This window comes from Amphiprion ocellaris, chromosome 2, assembly GCF_022539595.1.
Source record: "Amphiprion ocellaris isolate individual 3 ecotype Okinawa chromosome 2, ASM2253959v1, whole genome shotgun sequence".
NCBI classification, from domain to species: domain Eukaryota; kingdom Metazoa; phylum Chordata; class Actinopteri; family Pomacentridae; genus Amphiprion; species Amphiprion ocellaris.
Window position 1 is genome coordinate 19,271,542 of NC_072767.1, and position 27,736 is coordinate 19,299,277.

The window sequence follows — 27,736 nt, forward strand, 5'->3', positions numbered from 1 at the left end:
CAGTGTCTCTGGGTGTGTCTGTGTGAGTTAAGTCTATTTTCTAATCCAAGGCAACTTCTGAGGACTACTTTAGTTTGGTGTTACTGGCTGTTTGGCTCACTGGACACACGCTGGAGTCGCCACGCTCACCTTTCTTTTCAAACTTTACTCTGCTGGTATAAACAACAGTAATTAAGGCTGACGGCGTCTCGACCAAAGGCCTGCAGTGCTCTGGATCCACAGAGCTGCAGCTGATGAGAGCAGTCTGACAGGTCTGTGTGAAGCTGTCAGGAGAGGCTCAGCACTCACACACCCACAGGGAAGCTCACAGTGATGCCGGAACAGAAACAGCTGCGTCTACAAAATAAAAGCATACATGTTATGGGCGTGTCACGTTTCAGACGGAAATCCAGCAATCAAAATATAGATGACGGTTGTTTTGTTAAATTACTGAATTGCATCAGGCCTTGGAAGAAGGTTGTGCATATGTATGTTTCCCAGTTCCAGGTAAATGTGGATGTAACCTATTACTCAGCATTTGAGGAATTGTGCAACAAATTCACACTCTTTCTACCACTTAAATATAAAATATGCTGTTACAAGCAAGAGGAAATTGAAAGTTTCAAAGTTAAAGGACTTATAACGCAGATTAACCAAGTTATTAAAGTATTATTTATTTAATGGTATTGTGCAGATTATTATTGGCAGCTTGATGTTTAGCAAGCTGAGTTGAAATAATTTTACACGTTTGGACAAGGTTAATATTTAATAATGCATAATATCTAAGATCATCATATACCTTAGATGAAAACTTTAATCTGAAAGTGAAAGTAGAGGATTACAACATTTTATTTGTGGGTTGATAGGTTTTAAATAAATGTGTGGCGTAAATACGGCTGAAGTATTATTATTTACTTCTTACCTAAAAGCAGCATTATTTTAATTATGTTTTTTAATTTGACGTTACAAATGAATATTTTGTAAAGAGAAAAAAAAGCAATATTAACAGAAGATTTATTGTAATGTATTAATATTCTGTGCTGTCGATTGTGAGAATTATTGTTTTTGATTCAATAGCATGTATTTGATGTATAGTAGGTATTTTAATCTAATTTTTTTTTTTAAATCAAATGATCCTATGTAAGACATAATTTCTGTGGAGTTAAAGTTCGGTATTTCAGTATAAAACAAATGGTTAAAAAAACACTATTAAAGTAGCTGCAAATCAAGGCGCATCTCTTAAGTAGTTATACTTAGTTATTATTAATCTTTGCCTGAGATTAAGTGTAAAATCAAAACAAGCCGAGTCCGGGCATCAAACAACCGGATGTTGTTCTTCAGTAACTTCCGCTAACTTGACATTTCGCTGAGGAAAAGCAGCGAGTTGCAGCGACGCGTCTGAAGAGAGTGGAGGAGAGGAGGACGGAGGATGATGGGAGCGAACATTAGTCCCTTTAAGTGACCCATATCTGACAGCAGAGACTCGTTTTATCTAGCCTGCTTGCTGTTGTCGAGGTTTTCTCTCCACCGACATGTCTGCGTCGGCGATATTCATCCTCGACCTGAAGGGGAAGGTAAGTTTGTTGGTGACGACTTGTTGGTGGCAAGTTGACATTATCAACGAAGCACCTGCTACTAGGAAGCTGTAAGTTAGCTATGAGGAAGACAAGAAATGTCACCCAAGTGAAGGATATGTCAGTTTTTACCGGTTTACTCTTCGACTGTACATCATTTGGCAGATATAGTAGTATTTCCTGACAGCTGCTAGCTAAACTTGTAACCTCGCTGAGAGCAGCCAGGAAGAGCAGCTCGACTTGCCAAACTCGTTCCTCCAGCCTTCATTACACACAGAGGGCTTGTTCGTGTGCACTGATGCAGCCCTTATTCTGTGTGATGTGTCCTATTTCAAAGTTAAATAAACTTTAGTCGTCGCAGCCCCAACAAGTTATCACATAACAGTTACAGAGCTATATTTAATTTAATGGGGGGATGTGTGTGTGGACATGGGGATGGCAAAGCTTAGCACTGCAATTTCAAGAGACTAAGCTACAACTAAAACACTTTAATTGCAACTGAAAACATCAGCCGCTTAACTGATTAATCAATCATAGCTGGATCTTTATTTAAGCCAGAATGTTTTTTTTTTAAAGTGGTTTCTAAATGTGAGAATTTACTGCTGCTTTTCTGTGTTTCGTGTCATTTGCAAGTGCAACTATTTCTTTTTTATCTCCCACTTTTCTTCATTGATCAGTGAATCATTCAAGCAACAAATTGTCAAAAATTGAAGCACAAACCCAACACTGTTTGGTTTGCAATCATAGAAAAGAAAGCCAGAAAACCAGCAAATATTCACATTTAAGAAGCTGAAAACAGTGAGTTTTGCTTTTGCAGAACAATCATATGTTGCTTATCAAATTCTTCTCGGGTAGAAGTACTCAGTTGTGCAACTAATAGTTTTTATCTTTACATTGAATATGCTTTAGTTTGGGACTATGGGTTAGATAAAACAAGCAATTTAGGACACAACATGTGATGTTTTTTACTATATGCATTCACAATTTCTGACGTTTATAGCTCAAATGCTTGATCAAAAAATAAGTCAGTTTAATCAATAATTCCGTAAATCCCCACTTGAAGACTTAAGAGCATTTCAAAGAGTATTTTAAGTCATTTACCCCTGAGTCTTCTTTATCATACGGCAAACAGGCGAGACAACAATTAATTATTTTTATTTATTTTAAATGTATGACAGAAGCATACTTTATTAGATTCTTCAGAGGTTATTTGTTTTAGGGCCAGAAAAGGAATTGCTGAAGAAGGCTTATATGCCTGACAGCAGTACCCATCAGGGAGAAGGATCAGACTTTAGTTGCCTGGATGTCTGATTGTACAGATTAAAGGTTTTCTCTTTCTCTCTTGTGTTATCTTTCTATCTATCTCTGCCCCGAGGCAAGTCAAGCAGCTCTTCACCTTCAGTTCCACCCTCCCCCTGCCCTGACCAGATGAGATCCTCTATTACAGCAGCACAAGGACCAAATTGGATTGCAGTTAACCTAGAATGCAGAGCAGGGTGAAAACATTCAGAATGACACCATCATGAAAATAATCGCACAGGCAATCATGGCAGGCAGTCATGCACAGATCCGCAGGTCACTCCAGTACACATTTGTGGACACAGTTGAAAACACACAGCTACTGCAGAAGCCACTTTCCACCTCTGGCCTTTATCCCTCCACCCCGAGGTTCCCTCCTCTCTGTCGTACCTCCTGCTCACTAGGCTGCACATGACTGGCTGCTGGGACCTGCTGCGTAGACTGAAATGTCAGACTATTGAAATCAGCACGGCATCATTTGTTCCCAGTGCTGCGTAATAGAATTTTTAATGAGTGAGCATGCTCAAGCTGAAGTTTCGGATTGTCATGAGTAACGGCGCGTTGCATCAGCTGGAAGCTTGAAATGTGATCACGCAAGGATTCTGGACTAAGTTTAACATAGACAGACAGACAGACGGGGTGCTGAGGGGGCTACAGCTGAGCTCTGAGTTTTGTACCATTTGTCAGTGAGGAGCAGTGCACATTCATTAACATTATAATGTAAATGAGAGTTATCCAAGCCTGAGTACTTTTAATTAGCTTAATTGGTTGATTTTAGCCATAATAGCAGTGAAAATGTTTGACAGCTGCTCTGTTTGTCACTTTGTTCCTGAGTTAAATATCTCAGGACTGATTGCTATTTTCATGGGTGCAAACATTCATGGACCCCAGATGATGAGTCCTCATAACTTTAGTGATGCTGACTTCTCAGAGAAATGGTTTAACAACTACTAGATGGATTGCCATTAATGTTTCCCACAGGATGAATTGTAATAAGTGGCAATCCACTTTACACCAAGTGCAAATATTTAGTTTCAAAAACAATATACATCAGCTCATGTATCTGAAAAAAATAATGACATTCCTGTTAGGATCATGCTGTACCATTGGTTTCATTGCCAATTAGCTCATTTTAGCATGCTAGCAAGCTAAACTAAGATAAACATTATAGTAAATGTCAGCATGTAAGCATAATGTGTGCATGTTTACAGGGCTCACAGAGCAGCTAGTGTCACTGTAGACTAGTAGTCTTGTTGGATAAAGAAAGCTGAGCTTCAATGGATCTCTACGTGTTCAGTAAAAGAGGCACTGTCAGCATGCAAAATGTTAAATGGTTGCAATTGATGGACTAACTCAGTGGTGTCTTTTTGCATTTTTCAATGCACAATTATTTATTCTACAAGTAAGTCACTATTAACCTCTAACAGCTCCATCACTCTGAACTATCAGAATCATGTGCAGAATTTAATGAGATATTCATGTTTTAGAATAAGAATTCATCCTTCTGTTCAGCTGATGTTAAACTTAGTGTGATTTTCTCTGTGGTTGTTTTCCAAACTGTTGAAAGGTTGATGCAAATAGTTACCAGCTTGTTTGTGTTTTTTTGTGCGCTACAGTTTGCCTTCGTACACTCCACTGAGGGTTGTCTGGTTGCCATTTGCCTTTAGAGGTCAGCAGTGAGTGGCTATTATTGATTTCACACATCATAAACAGTCTCTGAATGCTTCATGTGTCCCAGTAACCAACTACCACTAAATACCCACAAGGATTTTGAAGGCCACCAGTGGTTTGAGATACTGTACTGTTTTGGTAAAAGTCAATTGAAACATTTAAAATGGTGATTTTTTTCTCCTAGATTTAAACTGCAGTGGATCCATGCAGTCAGAAAAGTGTCTTGTATTGCACAGGAAAGTGCCATTTAAAATACAACTAAGTTTATTTTTTGTTTTTTACCATCCCTAATAGTGGTTTTATAAAAGTGTGTCTGCCTCTATTGCGTGCCTTACGTTCAGTCATTGTTCATGTTTCATGTTTTTGTTCCTTTTATTTCCTTTTGCAATATTTAGAAGTATTCGGAAATGCCAACAGAATTTAACAAAATATGTTTCTAACAGGCAGCACAGCACATTGACAGTAGACTTTAATGAGACCTGGATTATTAAGTAGCTGTACTCTGCTTTGGGGCATGAAATATGCTGTTTGTGTGAGGTGTTCTGTTTGATGTTTTGCTTCTCCGCTCAACTACATTATCAGATGTTTTCCTTTTTGATGTGTCACGTATTCAAAACAGAGTGACATGATGATGTGTAGAGTCTCACATATGCTAAAATATGCTTAAGGTGAAACTCAAGCTTCTCTAGATCTTGTTTGTGCTTACAGATGGGCCATAACTGTCATGCTGATGATGAGGAAATCGATCATTCATAGTCAGCTAACTGGTTGGCTGAAATGTTGTTGTTAAAGAATGCTGCATATGCATAACTATACTGACAATGGGGTTTAGAAACAGAATAATTGGGAATAAAGCACTCAGTAAGTGTGTTTTAATGTAATCTCAGGGACTGACTGGAAAACAGTGACCATGTTACCTGAAGAATATATTTCTATATTAACTCAAACATAAATTTAGTTTAATATGTACTTTACAAATCATTTTGACAACTCTAAAGCATGTGCCAGCAGTGTTAATGTCCTCTTCTTTGCAACTGATGTATTGGTGACATTACATAAGTGGTGCCAATGGCAGTGTTAGTATATTTATTTTTACCCTTTGCAATGCTTTTTGTGCCCTCGGTAAGTACAGTTTGGGTGTAGTATTTTGTTGTTTTGAGCCACTTTTATTTCATCAGTAGCACATTTTCACATCAACTGTACCTAATAGTCTTTAATGTTATGGATTTTCTATTTGGTTAATTTATTTAGTCATAGTTCCTCATTTCAGAAGGTAATATTGCCTTATTTGTCCAACCAATACTCCATAACTTAAAGATATTTAATATTCAGTAATGTAAAACTGAGAAAAGCAGCTATTCCTCACACTGGAAATACTGAATTGTCGACTGTCTAAATAGTTATTTGTCAAATTTTCCACCATCATAACCTGAAACACACTGTGGTTTTCAGTCTGTACTGTGTGTACGCTGCATTGATCAGTAATGTTTCAGTACATCTGCTTGTCTTGTCCTGTTTGTGACTTGAAACCAGCTCTAGTTATCACATACTTTTTGATGGAATAACTTAAAACAACAAAGACAGCTGCAGAGAGAACCTGGAGTTCAGGCTTGTTTAAAGGGTATATTTGCATTTAGGTTTTTCTATCAGGGTTTTGGGTTCAGAACTACAAAGTGAATCGCTGGACACCGTTCCACACCTTCAGTACTGCAGCTCCTTCTGAGACAAAGATTTGTCTGTATCTCATTCTCTCTTTCCAATGACCTCTGACCTTTTTGCTCTGTGGTTTCCGTCTCCTCTCACAGAACCTGAGCAGTGGCCTGTTCATATCCTTTTTTCTCCCTCAGATTACTTTACTTTGCTGGAATGTCCTTTTTTTTATTTCTTATTTCCTCCTGCCTTTGTTGCATCTGCCCCTGCATGACCCGTGCGCAACACAGACTCCTCTATTAAAGAAAGGGGAAGCTGTGTGTGTGTGTGTGTGTGTGTGTGTGTGTGTGTGTGTGTGTCATCTAGATCCCTCAAGCCTTAGAAGCTTTGATCTCTTTCTTCACTTTGTGTGTCCGGAGTCGAGTAAGACTGCTGAGTCATCTTGTTTTGTGTGTGTGTGTCTGTGTGTGTGTGTGTATTACTATTAAAATTAGGTGTGGTGCTTTCTCTGGGCTAAATGAAGCAAATCTTATCACATCTGTGAACAACACTGTAGGTGTTGATTAAAAATGTTGGAATGGTCACAAATGTCAAAACACATTCTGATACGGTTCCACCCCACGTCCCTGTTATGGATCACACCCGAAAAATGTTCAAAATTACTTTTAAACTGTATTATAAAGATCTAATTCTGTCGAAACATGTACGCTGTGTTGTCTTTTCAAATCTGCGGCTTACAAGCAGTATTGGCGGTGTAACTGGAGTTTCTGGGTCATCTGTTTTGTTGTTTGGTCATCTATTGTTCGATTTCATGCTGTGGTTTATTTTCATTGCTTTTACAATGCAGTTTTTTTTTTTCCAGAAGTGGTTCAGCCATTGTTAGGAGAGTGACCCTCTTAGATTGAAAGAAAGCAAGTGTCTTTACTAGACTCCACAATTTACTGATAAATCCACTGGTGATAGTAGTGCCAAAAAAATGTAATACATACTTGGCCTTAATTATATAAAATAGAAATTGCAATTTGAAGCAATGCAGTCAGCAAGTCGCAAAGGCCCACATTAGACTATATGTCATGCAACATGTCTAATCCAGGATTTAAAGATGCCTTCGGCAGAAACCTGGAAAAAGCCCCTCAAAATGTCAAAATTTTGATATATATAGTTCACCTCCTCCACTCCTGCAGCTCTTCCCTCTCCCCTCACAGTCCTGCTCTCCTGAGCTCAAGTCTTCAGTCTAACCTATTGCACCACATCCAGGTCCAAAGCCCTGTGATTTGCTGCAATCTACTGTTACAGGCTACATTTTCTAAAGACTGAAAATTGAGCCATAAGGAAGTTAAATTTATTCTTAGATGACTTTAAATGCAAATATGCTGAAAGGTTAGGGTGGAATGTTCCCAAAAACAGCAAAATAAAACAGTCTCCCCCTGCTTTCAACTGTAATGTTAATGGATTTACAAATTCGTGAAGTGGAGCTTGACTGAACTTTTTTTTTTTTTTTGGCAATTAAAGTTGCAATGCCTTTATTAGAAACTACAGACAGTTAAATAAATTGTAAAGAAATGAAATATCCTAGTATTCATAGGGCTATATTTTATGTTTTTCTCTTCATAGACACATCAGATTACACTGATATATCTTCCAAATGTTTTAACAGTACAGAAAAGGGATGATACAGAGTAAACATCTCTGGCCAGAAATGAACGAGGAATGTTGGAATTAAATATTATGCACTTTAGACCACTAGGGTTTAGGGACATTGCATGTCTGTACTTCCCTGAGAAGCTTCAGAGCCTTGCTATAGTCTGCTCTGATTCTTCTTTCGTGTCAAGAAGTTGGTCATTCATCATTCATGATCAGATATCCATCAGTCCATTAAAGCTACAAAGAAGGAGTCCAAGTTGGGAACACAGTTTGCACATTTCTTTGGTAGATGAGCTTGAAAGATCATATCTGTCCAGGACGTTAGGGTTTTTTTAGTTGACCAGTGGTTCCCAAAGCATCTTTAAGCTTGAGTGCAGGTTTGGTATCTCAACCAAGAGCTTAAAATATTCAGTGGCTGAGTAGTCTCTCTATACCGGTGTCCTCTGAATCTGTGTTTTGCTTGTGTTTGTTATCCACTTAGGTTCTGATTTGCCGTAACTACATGGGGAACATGGACATGAATCAGATTGACCACTTCATGCCCATCCTGATGAAGCGAGAAGAAGAGGCTGAGATGTCGCCGCTGGTCAGCCACGGCTCTGCACACTTCTTGTGGATCAAACACAGCAACCTTTACTGTATCCAACGAGAGTTCATTTCTGAAATGATGTTCTTTGCTGTCTCCGTTGGAAATGAGCCTTCAGGGCAGACACTATAAGAATCTATGTGAAATCATTAGTTCACCATATAATGTAATTTCCAAGAGTGACTGACATTCTTACTTTCTACTTCAAAGTGACAGCCTCCCCATTAATCTGGATGTTAATGATCTATAGTATCTAATAGATACACCTAATTGCATCTTCCCTTAGCAGATCCATAAGAAGTTCTGTGCTTCAGGTCTTTGTAGGAGGCTTCTTCTGATCCTCTCAGTATCTGTTTTATCACATCATGTATCACAGCAGTTGAAAAATTGAACACAGATTCACTGTGAAGTGTTATGCACAGTATACCCCCCCTGCACTGTGAGATTGGGCAGTCACACATCCTTACACATTATTAATTCAGCATCATATTCCAGTTTTGAGTAACTGGTATTCCCAGTGCACAGCGGCGTTAAACAACTGAGCTGTTTTACCTCCCTGTGGCCATGTTCTCAATTGCTTGCAAATCTGATGCATTCTGGCAACTTTCTATTGCGTTGCATTCATTTTCTAACTACTCTCAATATCTAAAGGATGCTCACAACATGTCTGCATCTTGTTTATTTTCTTATTTAGACAATTTCTCTACTCCACTTGTACAGCTGTTTCTTAACAGTGCTTTCTTCAGTGGTGGCGATGACCAAGAAGAATGCCAATGCTGCTCTTGTGTACTCCTTCCTTTATAAAATAGTACAGGTGAGTCTGACTTTTGAAAACATAGTTCAGTTTCAGTCAGTTTCAGTCAGTCAGTTTTTACTCATAGGAAAGTTGCATTGGTACCTCCAGCTGTAACTGTATTATCAACCCACTCAGCCGCATTCAATTAATGAAAGCAGTGTAGCTTTTTCTGTATTGAGTGCATTTCATCCTGGTTTGCTTGGTTTGCTTCTTACCTACTTGAAGTGTCTTGTTTAAAGTCCAGGCTTTTATTTTGTTACTTATCTACATAACCGTGTATCACATTTCCAGACATTTTCCAGACTAAGTGTTTAACTGGTAGCACCAACCTCCCACCTTGTCTCAGGCAAAACACATCATTTGCTGAACATTTTCCTTTTGATAGACACTACAATTTACCAATGTTCCCTAAACGCCTACATTGCAGGTGGCAGTAGCAGCTGCTTGGTAGGTGCAGTGCTCAGACAGGTTCATGACCATAGACTGTATAATAAAGACATTTATTATACAGTCTATGGTATGACCAGAAATTGCTTTGAAAAGGGTTAATCTAGGACATTCTAATGTTAGATCTGCCAACCGAGTGTTTTTTTTTTTTTTTTCGACTTGCACTATTTTCTGAGCGGAAAAAAACATGACATGCAGGTACACTCTGCATTTCATGAGAAGACCACGTTTTTAAGTGTAAATACCACAGCACACTGAAGTTATAAGAGTACTGCTTTCCACCACTGTGGTTAACACATTAGCTGTCTGTGCCAGTTACAGCAACACCAGTACAACTTAATGATCACCATACAGTAGCACAATGCGACCACTTGACATTTCAACTGCCCCACACTCAAAAAAAGGGGCTGCGATTTTGGTCACAGTCTAGAGCCCTGAACACTTTTACAGCCACATACAACAAGCGCCTAGTTTGGGACACCCTTAAATAATGAGCAGCCTCCACACAGTCTGCCATGATTTACTCTGTAGAGCTGCTTCTGCTAGCACTGTACCCTTGCTTTGCTGACCAGCTGACCAATCAGAGCAAACTGGACTTATCAGGAGGGGCCTTAAAGAGATTAGAGCTAAAAAATAGTGAACATATTGTAGTAGACCCCAAAAATGAAATCATTAACCTGTAAATGTACATACGTTCTGTGCATTCTCCCTACTTACCAAGACACAATACATGCAAGTACAGCCAAATAACTTGCATGTCATATTTGACAACAGCTGTATCTGTTTGTGTCTGCAGGTGTTCAAGGAGTACTTTAAGGAGCTTGAGGAAGAGAGTATTCGTGACAACTTTGTGACGGTGTACGAGCTGATGGACGAAGTGATGGACTTTGGGTTCCCTCAGACAACTGACAGCAAGATCCTACAAGAGTAAGAAAAATATCACACCACCAGTGACAGTCCTTACAGCAATAAGAAAAGCCTTGTCTGTATGTTCAAGTGTAAAAAACATAATACTGCAGGATAGGCGGCATTTTACGTACAACTGGCTGATCTTGACAACTTTCAAAGTGAAGCAGTTATTGTAAAACTTGCTGTTTTTAAGCATGTGATCAGTTTTGTGTGTCGGCACTGTGTTCTCACGTGTAAACATAACTCTAATCAGGCTGATGAGGGTACAAGGTTAAAGTTTCAAGCTTCAAACACCTAATTGCTGCATTCCAGTCTGGTTTTCATATAACCACATTTGCTCAAGTGGTACCTGTATCATCCATCGGGGGAATAATGTGAGTTTTTCAGGGAGACTACAGCTTGTTATTTCATAGTGCACGTGAGCAGCAAAGAGGGAATAAGAGCACATGATGATTTCGTTTGAAGTGCTGTGGGCCTGTTTTTTTCATGCAGCAAAGTGCAGCTGGTGACTAAAGCTATAATGAATGGATGAATTTATTGAGTGAGTGAAATGAACTGAAGCAACTACTATTCTTGGGTCCTCTAGTGCTTTTTGTTCTAGGTGTACACAGTGTTATTTTGTGTTTACCCTCCTTTTCGCTCCACAGAAAGTCATGTGTTTCTAGGATAAGGTTCAACATTCTCTCAATGGCATATGCTTAGTGTGCACATCATCCGCTTTGCTTTTAATTAATGGTGAACTTTATGCTTGAAATGGTTGCAGAACATTTCGTTTACCCTTTTCATGCCTATAATGTGATTGGACTTTTTCTGGTAAGATATGATTGATATTTAGTTTCATGTGCTACATTTGCACAGAGGTTTAGCTGTGGTAATGTGTGTGTGTGTGTGTGTGTGTTTGTGTTTGTGTTTGGTGTCTGAATAGTGCTGATAATTACCAGGCTCCTATTGGCACTCAAACACGGTGACATCGTCAGCTGGTCACACTCAAGACACTGAGACAGAAAAGGCCTGCTCTTCTCTTCTCCAAGGAGACACACAATTGTCATCTCTCTCTTGTGTACGCACACACACACACACGCTCACACACAAACACACACTACAGACAGTACACATGCACATTCACTGTCTGTCTGCAGGCTATTCCAGTTCTCTGACCTCTTCATGCCCCAGCCTTCACAAGAACACTTCTTTTCTCTTGCATTTTAACACTACCTGCCTGGTGAGAGTGTAAGTGTGTGTGTGTGTGTGTGTGTGTGTGTGTGTGTGTGGGTGGATGGATGCACGTGAGACTCCAGAGATGCCCTATGCATGTGAATGTGTGTATCTTCGTGTAAACCCTCAATACTGGCGTAGGTGTGTATGTGTGTATGATTGCTATTGTTATGCTAATATGTCAGTTTGCTGCCAAACCCACTTCTAGAGCCTGTTCATTTGCATTTCTGAGGAAAATCGGGGCAAAATAGAACAAAAAGCAAAGCAAGGAAACAACCCAAAGTCGACCCCGAGCCCACTTGTTGCCGCCTTTCATCCCTCAGCACTTACAGACTTTCCTACATGTCAGCAAGCATTCAAGACCCCCTAGGTGGGAGGAACTGGGACAGAAAACAAGGGAAAACGTGTTGCCTCAATCTGTCAATCAATCTAAAACTTGTTTATTTAGCTTTTTTTGTTTTGTTTTTGACATTAGATGAGAAATATGCAGATGAACTGAAAACGACACAATTCATTGCTGTTTGTGTTTTCTGTCCATTCAGCAGAATTATATTGGCTTTATGTGTTGTGAAGCTTGGCTCACGCTCAAGCAGTTAAGTCAGTTTAGAGCAGCTATGATCAATACTTTAATAATAACAATAGGTCAACTGAGACAACGGAACTATCACACAAATCTTCAGCTTCAAAAGGCTTTAAAACAAGTTTGAACTCATTGTGTAGCTGTCCGGCTGCAACTTTACTCTTTTGTTTGGCTCTCACCCCTCTCAGAGTGACTTTGTCTGGGCAGCAAGCAGCTGTTTTCAGTGAAAAAAACTGAGCAACCAACCAGATGTTTCCTTCAAGAGTCAGTGAAAATCAAAACAGAGTTAAAAATTTATATACACAATTACATTTGCTAACAGGCAAGAAACATAATTCCAGCTGACTGCTTTAGCTCAATGCATCTCAACTATTTTACTATTAATTTGTACAGTAAATTGTGTGGTTTCTGTTATTTCATACAAGCCATCTTACCAAATAATAAGGTATTGGTCTTCATTACTGGACTAAATAGCAACCAGCTGGTTAACATTGTGGTGTTTTTAGCACGTAAAGAGCAAGTTATTTCCCGCGGGAGATGGTAGAGATTAACAACAGAACTAAAAGAGAAATAATACTGACTTAGATTCACCAGTTGGCCAGAAACACACCTGAAAATGAATGCTAATGTTGCATCATAACCGCTGCATGTGTAAATCAGCAACAGTTAACAAGTTCAATGTGTCAGTTTATGCCAGTTTTGTGTTTATACCTTGGTTTTGCTGCCCCTAATTGGCCAAAAAATCTGCTATTCCAGGTTTACAGAAATGAAAAATAGAGAACCGAAGCAAAAACAAAAATGAATAACTGCTGTTAATCTGTTGTTTAGGTTCAGTACATTAGTTGGATATAATATACCACATATTATACAGAGTAGATTAAAGACAAGTGACTCTATTTTCATGTAAATTGCAGCTACACCCACAAAAGATGGAATTAAGATGTGAAATGTTGCTGTGTTGTCTCTTGAGGATACCAAATTCATGTGGAACATTGGGTTAGTAGTATGTCACTTTATCCGGAGAAGAGGATTGGGCCTAGGAAGGAGAAGTGGTGAGGGACAACTGCAAAGAGAGAAGAAAAGGGGAGGAGATGGGGTGAACACAGGGAGGAGACAAGAGACTGCTTCAGAGAGAACAGTTTGGATCAATCTGTCTTTTTAAGTGCACATGTCTGTGTAAAAAATTAATAGAGTTGAATTTCAGCAGATCGAAGCCTTATGGCTGCACAACATCTGTGTCAAATCTTTTCGTGAATATTAGCTGCTTCCCCACAGTAAGTTCAAGTGTAGGTCAACAGCACCAATTCACAATGTTTTTAAGCGACTGAAGTATCATTTGTTTTCTTGAAATGTCTGCTGCTGCACAAATCAGTCATTTGTACGATAATGACATGCTGTTTTAATGAAGTGCCATTATCAGTAAATACAGTAGATTTATTGTTTGCATTGTGGTATCCTCTCTGTCAAGTACTAATATATAATCGGTTTGTAGTATAATCTAGTCAAACATTGAAAAAACATATGTAAATACGTTAAATAAATGTATTGTGTATGATTTATAGATATTTACTTTTATATATAAAAGTATTTTTACATTTTGAAAATGTGAAAAAAATGAATTACCTCAAACTGGAATAGCAGTAACGGCAGTGGAAATGAGGCCAGTGAGGAGTAAATAGTGGTGGGGGGCAGGTGTTTGGGTAGAAACAGGCCTGGTCACATGTTGTTTATCTGAGCACAGCTACCTCTTATTCTCATGACAAGTCATTATGTCTCCCTGGAGTCAGGCAGGACAGCTAAAACAAACCTGCTCTCCAGTGGGCACACTATGAGATGAGGTAACAGTACTTGGATGTGGAATGAGTCGAACAAATATTCCTCCTGGCATCAGTAATGCACAGAATAAACACAGTGAGCTGATTTGTTTCTGTCACAGTGAATGCTAGGCTTATGTAATTGGGCTGTAGGGCATTTATAACCATTATTAACATATTGACATTTTTACTGCTGCTCCAATAAAAAATTGTATGTTGCTGGTAGTAATGAACCCAAAGTTACCACAGTTGCACTGAATGCTGTGGAGTGATTTTCAGCTTATTGTTTGATTTTATGAGGGGAAATTTATGTTTTGATTCAGTCTCAACAGTCGTATTGGTCTTGTATTCCTGTATAAGGCAGCTGTTTGCACAAAAACAAGCTCTAAGAACCCTCTGCATGTTGACCGCTGACTGCAGATTGACATTGTGAGTGACTGTCTGGGGAACACAGTAGCAGCTAAAGAGCCAGATGTTTCCTTTCTTGAATGGGTGGCAATCGACAGAACTAAAAAGAGAACAAATTTTAGTTCATTTAGAAGAGCTCCCAAGCATCCTTTGTGCAGCATCAGAATATTCATTAATTTTGTGGTGTCTGTTGTTAAATTAAAAGGCTTTTTAAAGAACATAATGGCCTCTAACATTGTAGAGGAACACAAACAAAAAATGAAGCTTTTCTTCCATCAAACACAAAAACAACAAAGAAAATTGGTAAAAAATCAATAAGAAAAGCTGCTCATCAAACTCCAGTACTATTTTCAGACACTTGATGCTTGGGTTTTAATTATCCAAGCAGTTCTTAATAGTTTAGTATCATGTATACAAATGCACGTGTCAAATTATTCTCCATGGGTACAGTAACAATAGATTTATGTAAATGTCTTTTTTCCAATTACATCCATGAATAATCTTCCTACAGCATGAATGCAAAGCTCCTTAAATTTATTTACACTGGAGTAACTCGTTTATTTTAAGTCATGGGCTGTGATTATTGCAAAGTGTTAAAACATTCCTCAAGAGAATTTGGGCTCGTGTTGCAAAGTACACACACATTTTCCATTTAGGTTTCTTTGAGTTAAGAGTCTTACTTTGTTCCTCTTTGCAGATGTCAGTCTTATAATTTAACACTCCAGTTGTTTGTCATGATACCACAATGAGATTATGAACAGAAAATGTACTGAAACCCGTTAATGAATCCTGTGATTGTTATTTTCCAATCTGGTGTGATGAATGTACTTTATGGATTTTCAGGTGTTCCACTCAGCATGACAACAGACCGCCTTCGGACACAGCTTGAGCTATGTTACACCTTCTCTCTCTCACTGTCTCTTTCAGGTACATCACACAGCAGGGCCATAAGTTAGAGGTTGGGGCTCCTCGACCTCCTGCTACTGTCACCAATGCTGTGTCTTGGCGGTCAGAGGGCATCAAGTACAGGAAGAATGAAGTTTTCATGGATGTCATAGAGTCGGTGAATCTTCTGGTGAGAGCAGTGCTTGCTTTGTCAGCATCATAACCCTAAAACGAGCAGTACAGTAATTAATCACCACTCGCCAGCACAGATTCAGAGCTTCACTGGGCCATGTTATGATGTCATTAGTAGAAAATAATTATTTAATAATCAGGCTCATTTTCATTTAATTTAGTTTTTACTCCAGTGTCAGTCCTACATAATTTACTCACCGTCATCTACTGTTTAATCCATCATCTGAAACTGCTGCATTTTCAGCTGTTTAAAATAATTGGTCAAAGAGTTTCCTTGAGGCTGTGTGTGTATGTGTGTGTGTGTTTGTTAAAACGGTGCCATGTTTTGACTCCTCCAAACAGTTTTCCTCCTTCCTTGAATTGAATTGCAGAGGAAATGTTCTCTAATATCAATAATGCACCATTCTGTAGTAAAATATTTTGTTTGCTTTTTCATTGTGTGCAGTGAGGAGTGACAGTAGATTTCCAAGGTTAGTCAGTAAAACAAGCCAAGCACATCAGGAAGCGTCATGCTTTTCTGCAAGTCAGAATACATGTTTCTCAACAAGTAAATATGACATTTTTAATCATCACTACTATTACTACTATTACTCTTATGTAATGTTGTAACTGCTGACAAATGTTATAACCTTCCCCTGAATTGTTTGAAAACTAAATGGAGATTATCATTGTAATCATTTGGTGGACTAGTTGTCACATTATTATGGATTTTTGAACAAGAACTGTAGACAGTAACAGTTTTCTTAGATTATAGTTCTTATTTCTCTCTCCCTGAGCTTAAATTGACAGTTACAGTTCACACAGATTTACAACTGCTGATCAGTGATATAATGTGATGTTACTGCACTACATGGCAAACCCAGTTAGAGGTAGACTTATTATTTTTTCAAGGTCTAGCGTTTCCTGCAACAAAAGGAGCAAAACACATTTGATACATGAACATGCCGCGTCTTTAAACACAGAAGTCTCTCCTCTCACGTCTTCTCCTTGAAGCAACACTTCAAGGACAATTCAACATGCAGCTGCAGGTTTTCATGAGTCAAGGTGAAACTACTGAGGAGCATGTATTTAACCACTGCTAGAGAGCTGCAGTTGTCACTTCCTTTTCTGTGAACTGTGACTATTTTTAAAAAAATGTTTTCAGAGATTCTACTTTGTCTTTCACATCAGTGAGTGCCTTGCTTGCCTTTTTCACACTGCACTCTCACAGCCTTTCAGATTTGTTTGTTTGTATCTGCTGAGTAGTTGATTAGTTGGTTTGTTTGTTTCTTGCAGGGCTCTTTGTGATTCTGATTTGTCTGTATAGAATAATTAATTGAAGCATCTTAAATGCATTTTGTATTTGCTTCCAGTAAAGATTGTATGCTTTTAGATGCACTTTTCGACCCCTAATTGGCAGATTTGACTGTGAACAGACAATATGCATAAACAATTGTAAAGCTAAAATGAGGTGGTTTTGTCTTTTATCTGTAGGTGAGTGCCAATGGCAGTGTCCTGCGCAGTGAAATAGTGGGCAGCATCAAGCTCAAAGTGGTCCTGTCAGGGATGCCTGAGCTCAGACTGGGCCTCAATGACAAAGTGCTGTTTGAGATCACAGGCAGTAAGTAACATTCAGATTCAGTGCCTACAACCAATTTATGTGTCTACAGCCATTTATTACAAAGCACAAGACTCATACAAACGGTGCACAAAAGTAGAATCACAATATATCTAGGGCTTTATACTGGTATAATAAATTTATCTAGAGACCAGCTTGCAATGGGATTATAGCAGCTGCAAAGCTTATCAACATGTTGATGTTCTGTCCTCTGAGAGTACTCGGTGGGTACTTGGACCACACCCATCTTCAGACTCAGTCTTCATTTCAATCTCCGCCACAGAGCTCTAGAGTTTTGTGACTGCATCTTGCACAGTTGCAAAGCTATCATGTTGGCAAAATCTGTCTACAACCAGACATATAAACAGCTCAAAACTGTCTTTGTGGTAATTCCCACAACAGTAGGTGTCTCCAGGATCAAATTCTGCCACAGTGACATAGACGCACACGCACACAGACTCACAAGGTGAATGCAACACCAGCTACACTATTGTGACTGATAGCAATATCTAGTTAAGATGGCTGTAGGAACATTTTAAGTCAGCCTGGATATTAGGTAGAATTATATCTTTAAACAATGTTATCTGTATGTATTCTCATGCTGCTTTTATTACTTTAAAGTGCCATTAGTGTATGTTAGACTTTTTATAGTAGGTTACTGGTTCCCAACCTGTCCACCCACAGCTTTGCACTGTTCCAGTACGCCACCTGTCATTTTATATTACTTGTAAATTAAATGTTATTTAGCTCCTTGAAAATGTAAAATTTGATGTTTCTACAGAATTTTTGTACAAAATGTTATTCCTGAATTGTTGATGTTAAGGTTTGGTCTCCTCTATTATGATAGTTTTTGATCTGTTTTACCAACTGCACCTGCTGAATAACCACCTGTGTCAAATGTACATTACCTCTGGTTTGGGATCACTGCAAAAGTATGCACATATTTAGTTTGACCAAAAAATTCTGCTGCTTGATGAGCAGCAACATACATAAAATGTGACCATGAAAAAGCAATTTTCTATAAAACCTAGTGGCATGCATAAATGGCATCGAGTGAGGGGGTCAAGTTTATCATAGGATTTTTGTCACCTTTTCTATCACATTTATAAGCTGTCAACAGGATGTTTTATTGTACTATAAATGAAAAATATTTATTGGTAAATATAACTGTCCAACTTTTGATTTATAGTTTTCTTTTTCCTGAGTGCTGAGGCACATCACTAACTCACACATACACACACACACACACACACACACACACACACACACACACACACACACACACACACACACACACACACACACACACACACACACACACACACACACACACACACACACACACACACACACACTAACCACAAACCCTTACAGCAAACCAGCAAAACATTCTAAATCACTTGTAAAAAAAATAATTAATTAGGAAAAAAGCTTTTGCATCAGCATTTCAATAAGTGTACGAAGCAACAGCTATGCACTGACAGTATAAATGAAAAGCACTTGTGACTTTTGCTTTTTCTGCGTGTAGGCCATAGCAGTTTGCAAAAAAGTGTTCATGATACATGTCGTAACGACACATAAGTTTCCAAATGTGGGAAATATTTGTGTGTATTCTTATCATAACACATAATTACAAGTAAGGAGAAAAAGTTCTTTGTTTAATTTCTCAAACTGTTCTAACATTCTAAAAACAAAAGTGCAGTAGAAGAAAACAAACACATTTGTGCTAGAAAAAGCAACCACAGAAACATTTTTGATTAAGTCTCGTCTTCTTTGTGGGTCTGACCATAAAACCTCCTCCACATTATATACAGTGTTGACTTGCACAGCATAGAAAGCCTGGCGTGACCTCTGATCGATATCCTCACAAGCCGCCTTGCCTGTAGAAGGGCTAACCGTTGCTGAGGCTGAGAAGTATTTCTCAATACAAAAACAGTGAGTAGGAGGCCAGATTGAGTGCAATGAAAAGTGGGTGATGTGTGAACCAATTGCTGACAACAGCAGCCTAGTCGCTAGTCTTTAGGAATTGGTCTGTTTTGGAAGGTGTCTAGAAATGTGACAATTTGTGCAGTGTTGTATGGGCCTAGGAGTGCATGATGGTGAAGGATGCCGTTTTGACTAATAGCCGCACACGTTGTTATTTTGCCACCATGTCATCCTGTGGTGTAGATGATGCCACGTCGGTTTTGAAAGGTCGAAACCTGCCTCGTCCTCATACATTACCTCACAATGCCTTCACTCTGCTTGGAGCTCCAGAACTCTCTGTAAGAGATGAGACAAAACAATCAAGAAGAGTATGAAAAACCAAGGAGCAGTTTGTATGACTTGGCACCATACAAGGCTAGATCCAAATTACAGGATATTATAACTCACCTGAACATATTCATTTCTCAATTGTTTGATAGGAACTGAGGTTGTTTCAAAAGGGAATCTGCATATCCTAATTCTGTTGAATTTCAGGAAGCGAGTCAGTGCAGAGAGACTCTTTCTGACTCTCTTGCCATTGTCCTGCCCATTTCCACAAAAACAGTGTAATAGCTATGGAGGTCTAAAACTGTGAGGACTATTATTTGGGCAAGACTTGCAGGAAACAACAGAATTTTTGTGTTACTGTTTTTACTCAGCGATATTTTACTCTAAACCATCACAAATTCAAAACATTTTGGTGCCTCAACTTAATGAAGTAGTTTCATAGCAAATACAAACGCAAAAACAGAACTGGGAAATTCAAATAAATAGCAACTGAGAACGCCACATGATGACAGTCAAACATGGTACTCAAACTTTAGTCTCTCCGGTGAACATCCTGTGTTCTCCCAAAAAGCATCTCATGATGTTACAGTCTTTATTGTGAAAGAAATACTTTATTGCACAGTGGACCAACAGTTCATTCACATTTTGATGTGACATTGCATTGCTGAATCTGATGCAGTTGGCCACATTTACATTATGGGTCTCCCATCCTGGAGTGAATAGCTGATCCTTTTCATTGGAAATGTTCAGTTCGTAGTCCAACATGAGTAAGACTACAGCCATGGAATTTACTGTTTCTGAAACTAAAATATCCTAATCATACCTGCAAGTGTATAGAACCACAGATTTGGTTGAACCTGTTGTCCGTCCTCCCTCATGCCTATCCAGTGGTCGAAAACATAGTGAAACACAGTTACTCTGATTTCGTCAGTTATTGTATTCCTCTTCCTTTCCTTTTCCCTCATCCTGCTTCACCTCTTCCTTCCCCCCGTCCTCCTCATTCACTTCTACAAGTAGTTCCCATCCCCCTTACTCTGTGTCCAATATTGACTTTTATTGTTATCCAAACTCATTGATTATTTGTGGCCTATTTTTAGTGCTAAAGCTCACATTGATAGGTGACCTCATTTTTAAAAGTGTTTTTTATATGTGGAAGGGCATTTAGCTAAATAGCGTGGTAATGTGGAAAGCAGTGTGTATTTAAATTGCAAACTGAGTGTAAATCAGTTAACATGCTTTCAATTTGGCACACTTAGTAAATGCATTGGCTACATGTATTGATGGTTTCAGAGCTTAGTGCTTCAGGAGTTACAACAAGCTGTAGATTAAAAAAAAAGTTGGCTGGTTGATGGTAGAGCTATTTGCTATTCACTCACCTTGAACTCACCCTCACACTTTACCTCCTTCTGTCTAAATCTCATACATAGCTCTCATCCTTCCTGTTCCTCCCCCTCTCTGCCTATGAATTCTTCCATCAATGTTTCCCACTGCTGCGTCTTCCCTTGCCTATCCCTGCACATCCTCCTCCTCTATCCCCTCTTCCTCCTCGCCTTTGCCTACATTTCCTCCCCCCTACTGTTCCTTACTGAAGGGGAAAGGCTCCATCACTGTCTAGCCTCTTTGCCTCAGAGTTAATCCTCACCCTGGGCTACAGCCCTGCAGATGAAAGGTGAGGGTCTGTTGCTATCCGGTGTGTGCAGCCCACAGACCCCTGCTGTGTCTAGCAGTCTGGGAAATAACATATCTCCAGAAATTATGATCAGAAATAATGATCAAGCAAACACACCGACAGATACAAACACACACACACACACACACACTCACACACACACTCACGGTGAATGTTAATAGTAACATTAACATGCATTTTGCACTCTCATCTTCAGCTGTTACACTGGTTTATATATCAGTTCCCAGTTGTTCATGATTATCATAATCGCATGGTGTGTACTTCTTATCCCAGCTGGATGCAGCCAAAATGTGAGAAAGAGTATAAATCATTGAATACTGCCCTCCTCTGGCAGAAGTTCAGAACTGACACTATAGGAAAAAGAAAAAAATGCCAAACAAGTTACATTTCTTTTATTTACTCAGTGAAATCAAGAATATGTCATTATTAATATAAACAAAAAGACATTTCAGGTCTGTCACTGTGGTCTTTTATCTGAAATATTTAGTTGTTTATTACACTTGAGTGTCTAGAGCTGCTCACATGTCCCAATATTAATTTTCCCTCTCAGTAGATTTCTCATTTTGTTTGTGACTGTTTGATTTTGCATAATGATGACAGAAAATACAATTTTTAAAAGGTCTTACCTTGTATGATGACAGCATGAGCTGCAGGCTACTGGGACTGCAAGTAACAATTATTTTTATCAGTCAATGTGCTTATCATTTTCTCTGCTAAACATATTTTCCATAAAATGTCACAGACAAGTAAAAGTGCCCAAGGTGACATCTTTTAATTATTTGTTATGTCACTCAAAATGTAGATATATGTTGTTTATTGTCATAAAAAAACAAAGGAGAATGACAAATCTTCACATTTAAGAGGATTAAATAATCCCTTTGGCCACCCAAAGTACTGTAAGATGCTTTGGACATTTACAAAATGTCATTATAAACTGGTTTCTTGTGTCTTGTTTTACTCTGCGACAGTAGACAGAAAACAGATTAGGTCGCTCCTGTCTGCTGCTGTGCATTAAAAGCGTGGAAACAGGTGAGAACGGCCGCAAAGGTGAACCACAGGGGACACTGCTGCATCTTCAATCCTCCTCTGACATGTTCAGACACACACCTGTCTCTTCTTCTGGCCCCTGAGGTCCACACAATGACAGAAAGTGTCCCGTATGACCTTTCGTTCTTGTCTTGTCTTGTCAACGCTGCAAGCAAGTGTTGGTGTGTATAAAGTGTATGTGTGTGTGTGTGTTGCTGACATTAAAACAAACAGAAAGAAAGAAACATTTTTAAAGGGCTTCCCTGCTTTTCTTGACCAGGAGTGTTGTACTCTCTCCAGACCTGGACTCAGTCATTTTCTTCTTATGCATTAGGAAATGCCACAATAACACACACACACACATACAAGCAAACACGCGCAGAGGTAAAATCAATAGAGAAACAAACCAGTTACCCACATCTGCAAACACAGTCATGCCTAAGCCTGTGCACGTACATGCACTCAAGAGGGAAAACAATGAACAAGGAAGCTGCATCCACAAACACACACACGTAGACACACAAATTTTCTCCGACAAGCCTTAGTGTTGGTCCAGGGTTGCATTCAGAGCAGGTGAAGCTGTCTCCGACTGACTGTTGAATGGGGGATTTAGCTGAAGGCCCACAGGCCCACAGTCATTACAGCAGTTTTCCACCACTCAGCACCCTCCATTAACCACAGCGGAGGTGAACGTTGGGTGTTCTCCAACAGACTACAGATGCCGCCATCAAAGATGTCGCCATTATAGCTGTCTTTGCGCCAGTAATGCTATCTTTCTCCACTGTTGCAAGGAATTTTTGAAAAAGCTGAAGTTAGTTCACAAAAAGAAATGATTCACAGTCTGCCTAATTCTGTGTAAAGCAGCTTCAGTTGGAGTCCAGTGCAGCAGAAAAAATGAAGGGTAAATAATAGATGGAGTGTTGTTTGTGTTGAGTTGCTTAGTTATTGACAGAACATTGATTATCAGTTTGTTTATTAATTTATCAGGAAAAAATGTACCAGTGTACCAGCAGACTTGCTGCTTTCAGGTTGATCAGATAAAACAAGAAGTTATATATTTGGGGTTATTTCTTTACAATTGTCTAACATTTGAAAGACTAAATTGTTTAATTGGAAAAAATAAACAGCAAAAATGTCAGTAATGAAAATACTAGTTAGTTGCACATAATTATTGAGCACTTTTGAAGGACTTAAAATATTTAAGATCTCCTGAGGCCATTTCTGTTTGGCAGATGATTGGTGGATGTTAGTTAAGAGTTGATTGATGTGGTTATTTCAGGGTCAGTATGGTTATCAATTATTAGTCACCCAATAGACTGTTCCCCATTATACATTTGCAGTAAAAATGAATAAACTGATGTTAAAATAACTTGAACTCCAAAACTGAACTTTGTTGAAATATCTTTTTTAATATATGTTTGTATATTATGTTTAATTTTTAACTTTATGTTCATGCTTCAGTGTTGATTGACCATAACTTGTGACTTGTAACCAATCAGATGCTGTGGGCAGGACATTACTCAATACCACAGAGTGTAACTACAGTCTGAGGGGGTTGGTTATCAGAGTTAAGGGGGCAGAATTTTTAATCCAATTATTTTACTATTACCGGGGGGAAAACTAAGGATACAGATAATTGGGGAAAAAATGCCGTTGGTTCAGATAATCAGCCAAACTGGTCGGTTAATCCTGTTGTTTGCAGTCACATTAGTAGGCAAAACAGCATGCCATCTTGCATTGGCATAAACACTTTTCTGTGGCCTTCTAAATGTAAATATGTCCATAATTATATTAATGTAGTCACTGAATTAATTCCTTGCACAATAAAACAGCAGGTTATGACAACAACTCAAATGGTTGTATCTGGCAGAAAAACAACAATAAACACTCCTTAAATGCAGACACATGCTGATATTTTCTATAATGTATTCTCATCATGAGTGTGTTTTTTGGCAAGTTTTGAAATTTTTATTTATTTTGTTGCTTGGCTGTCTGAGCAGCTGTGTTTGTGAGGCTGCTGAATGGGCTTCAGTGGGGGAGAAGATGATGGCAGCAGGTACTGAAGTCAAACTGTGAGCATGCTTGTGTGTGGAAGCAAAATAATTGTTCAGTGGGGGACAAGATGAGGGCAGATAGATTTGGTGGCACAATGCTTGTACACTTTGTGTGTGTGTGTGTGTGTGTGTGCGTGCGTGCGTGCGTGCGTGCGTGCGTGCGTGCGTGCGTGCGTGCGTGCGTGCGTGCGTGTGTGTGTGAGAGAGATTGAGTGTATGTTTGTCAGCCATCATTACCTTGACCTTGATTTCTCCAAGGCTGCGTGGAAAGCTCTCAATCTTTTTTTTGTGTGTATTTTTGCGCGTGTGTTTGTGTGTGTCAGGAGAGAAGAGCAAGACAGTGGAGCTGGAGGATGTGAAGTTTCATCAGTGTGTCCGTCTGTCACGCTTCGAGAACGACCGCACCATCTCTTTCATCCCCCCTGACGGCGAGAGCGAGCTCATGTCCTACCGCCTCAACACTACGGTGAGTGGGACACACAGACAAATCTTTCTTCCTAAAGAAGTCGTACACTCTCACACCACCTGCATACCACAGACACCGAGGACACAAATCGTTCTTGTCTCACACTAAGTCACAGACACTTCAAAACTGAAAATACTTAACCATAAAATATTCTATCCCACTTCATGCACTAAGCATCACTTCTGCTCCTGTTTTTGTTGTATATTTTGTTTTCATATATCTGCTATAACTTAACAGAACTACTTCCCTTTCAGTGAACTTTTCTGTTTGTATTCTAATATTGAAAATTACTGTCATCTGCGATGGTAAAATTCATTGTTAACCTTGTTAAACTCCGTATATATTGTCACAACTCTTTTCGAGCCATTTATAAACCTCCGTCTGGCGAAAATTAACTTTTTCACCCTGTTAACTTGTCCATACGGTGTTTTTTATGTGCTGGAAGAAATAAGCAGTCATAAGTAGTGTGTACCAATGACTGTGTCAAAAACCTAGATTTAGACAACCAGGGTTTCATACACAACAAACTTTAAAAAAACAGTCCCATCAACTTGCAGGGTGGGATTTTTCGTGTCATTATTCTTCATCAAATTGGTCTCCTGCTCAAAAATATGTGACTGAATTAGCAGTGCTACAGCTTACTGTTATTTAGCATAGAGTGAATTTACAGTGTTTGAGCAGAGTTGAAGGTGAGCTGGTGTGCTGAGACCTAAAAGAGCTTAACCAAAAATGCTTCAGGTTTGTGTAATAAAATGTCAATACATGATTTCAGCTTTCAAGTGATATTTATATGCACTATGTCACTGCTCTAAGTTTGAGTCCTATATTCAGGATGTCAAGTTTACATGGAAATTAGAAACCTGATTACTCATATTGTCACGGTAATCGGGTTTCTGATCGTCTCGGCTGATCTGTTGTTTCTGCAGCTGCTCAGCTACTAATTTCTGTACGAACAGAGAATAGTCAGAATCCCAGGTAAGATTTTTTCAAGGTACACGCACAAAAACATAGACGATCGGACATTTGTGGTGGCCTCCCTAAATCTCTGGTACAGATTAGCTTTTCAAACCTTTTCAGACTTTTAGAAATTTTCAAGTCACTGCTGAAGACCCACCCTGTTCTCACTGGCATTCAATTCAAGTAGAGCTTGACACCCTGACATCTTTTATTATATCCTAATTTTTTGTTCTTATTATTTTATTGCCTTCTTTTATTCAAATTTTAGTCATTGTGTTTGATGTTTTTATCCTTTGCTTTTTAATTCTAAAGCACTTTGATTCAACAGTTCACTTTATGTGTCAAAATATCCTCTGCTAAGATAATTTGCCAAAATCAGGATAAGGACTCCTCCAGATATTAGCTATTATGATTTATTACATATTGTTTACTCTATTGTAAAAGCATAATGTCTTGTTTTCTGTGTTTCTGTCGTCCGCTCTGTCACTGTAGGGATGTCTGTAGTGATACACTCGACTGCCAGCTCTGACCTTGTCCACTCTCTCTCGCAATCTCTGTCTGACAGGTGAAGCCTCTCATATGGATCGAGAGTGTGATTGAGAAGTTCTCTCACAGCCGTGTGGAGATCAAGGTGAAGGTAAAGACGAGTGACACACAAACACAAATACACACACATTAAAAGCCACACGTCCTTACCCAACTCATCTGCAAGTACAGTAGTCCCTTCACTGACACTTATTTAGTATTTACGACACATGCATCTCAAGTGAATTGCTGTCTACCATCTGTTTAATGCCATGATGGCCATACAAAGTCAAAGTAACAAGCTACACGCTGCATAATTATGAAGTCCTCCTTCATTTGAATTTAGATGTGCATGCTCTTTTTATTGTACAGATACTGAATGACATTTGAACTCTGTCCTGTGTCACCTTCCGCAGGCTCGAAGTCAGTTTAAGAGCCGATCCACTGCCAACAATGTGTCTATTCTGGTGCCAGTGCCCAGTGATGCTGACTCACCCAAGTTCAAGACCAGCACAGGCAGCGCCAAGTGGGTGCCTGAGAAGAACGTGGTGCAGTGGAACATCAAATCTTTCCCTGTTAGTGTGGCATATAAACAAAATGTCTCAGTTTACCACCTAAATCCATTTAGATGCTACAGAACAGCCTTGTTAACTTGTTCTACCACTATTGTTTTTTTTTTCTGTCTAACTTTTAAGAGCCAACAGAAGAACTCACAAACAGAAAAGATTATTATGTCAACATGTAGAAATAAATATGAAATTAATCAAATATACTGGAAAAGTGGGAGAAAGACAACCGTTTTTACTCTTGGCCCATAACAGTGGGCTTCATTTCTTAGAAAAAGAAAAAGTCCTGAACTCAGAATTAATCTAAATATCCTAACAACCAACTTCATCTCTTTTTGAACATTTTGCAAATACTGTATCTAGTCTCGGAACACATGAGCAAAGGCCCCTACTAACATTAGATACAGCTTGACATAAGATAAGGAGTCTTCAAACATCATTATTGAAATTATCTTTGTCTTCAATCCCTCTTTTCTTTGATATTCAAACAGGGACTTTGTACATTTTGATCTGATGGCATTTTAAATGTACTTCTCCACTGTTAGTATTATCAGCTAAGATAATGTCTCAGTTGTGCAAATGTATGTAAAATAGAGGTTGGCCGATACATTTCTTTGGAAAGTTGCCTGCCAAATACTGCTATGCAAACTGTGTTAGGCCCATGTTTATACAGTTTTGAAACCGCAAGTCCACAGCAGATGGCGCAAATTCTGCATTTGTTTTAAACGTGGTTCCTACAGACATACAGATGGCTGACAAGTTGAAGGAAAAATCAGCATAAAGTGTTATAGTCAGGTGTAGGGCTCTGAAAGTTAATGACCATCATTCTTCCAAAACATGTTTCTTCATTGGGTCTTTTGATAATGATGGTGGAGAGTGCTGCCTATGTTGGTCCAAAATCTGCTATAGATCTTCAATTGGGTTGAGATCTGGTGACTGGTGACAAAACATAT

At 38.9% G+C, this 27,736-nt stretch overlaps 1 protein-coding gene across 1 annotated transcript in view; it reads left to right on the forward strand.

The window, feature by feature from the left end:
- The first annotated feature begins 1,341 nt into the window (after positions 1–1,341).
- Positions 1,342–27,736, forward strand: part of ap1m3 (adaptor related protein complex 1 subunit mu 3) — a 35,424-nt gene continuing 9,029 nt past the window's right edge. The window contains exons 1-9 of the mRNA XM_023286027.3: positions 1,342–1,553; positions 8,299–8,455; positions 9,150–9,217; positions 10,443–10,573; positions 15,500–15,647; positions 17,123–17,249; positions 24,593–24,735; positions 26,258–26,329; positions 26,634–26,792. Coding sequence (XP_023141795.2) covers positions 1,512–1,553; positions 8,299–8,455; positions 9,150–9,217; positions 10,443–10,573; positions 15,500–15,647; positions 17,123–17,249; positions 24,593–24,735; positions 26,258–26,329; positions 26,634–26,792 — 1,047 coding nt within the window. The 5' untranslated portion in view covers positions 1,342–1,511. The remainder of the gene's footprint in view (positions 1,554–8,298; positions 8,456–9,149; positions 9,218–10,442; positions 10,574–15,499; positions 15,648–17,122; positions 17,250–24,592; positions 24,736–26,257; positions 26,330–26,633; positions 26,793–27,736) is intronic.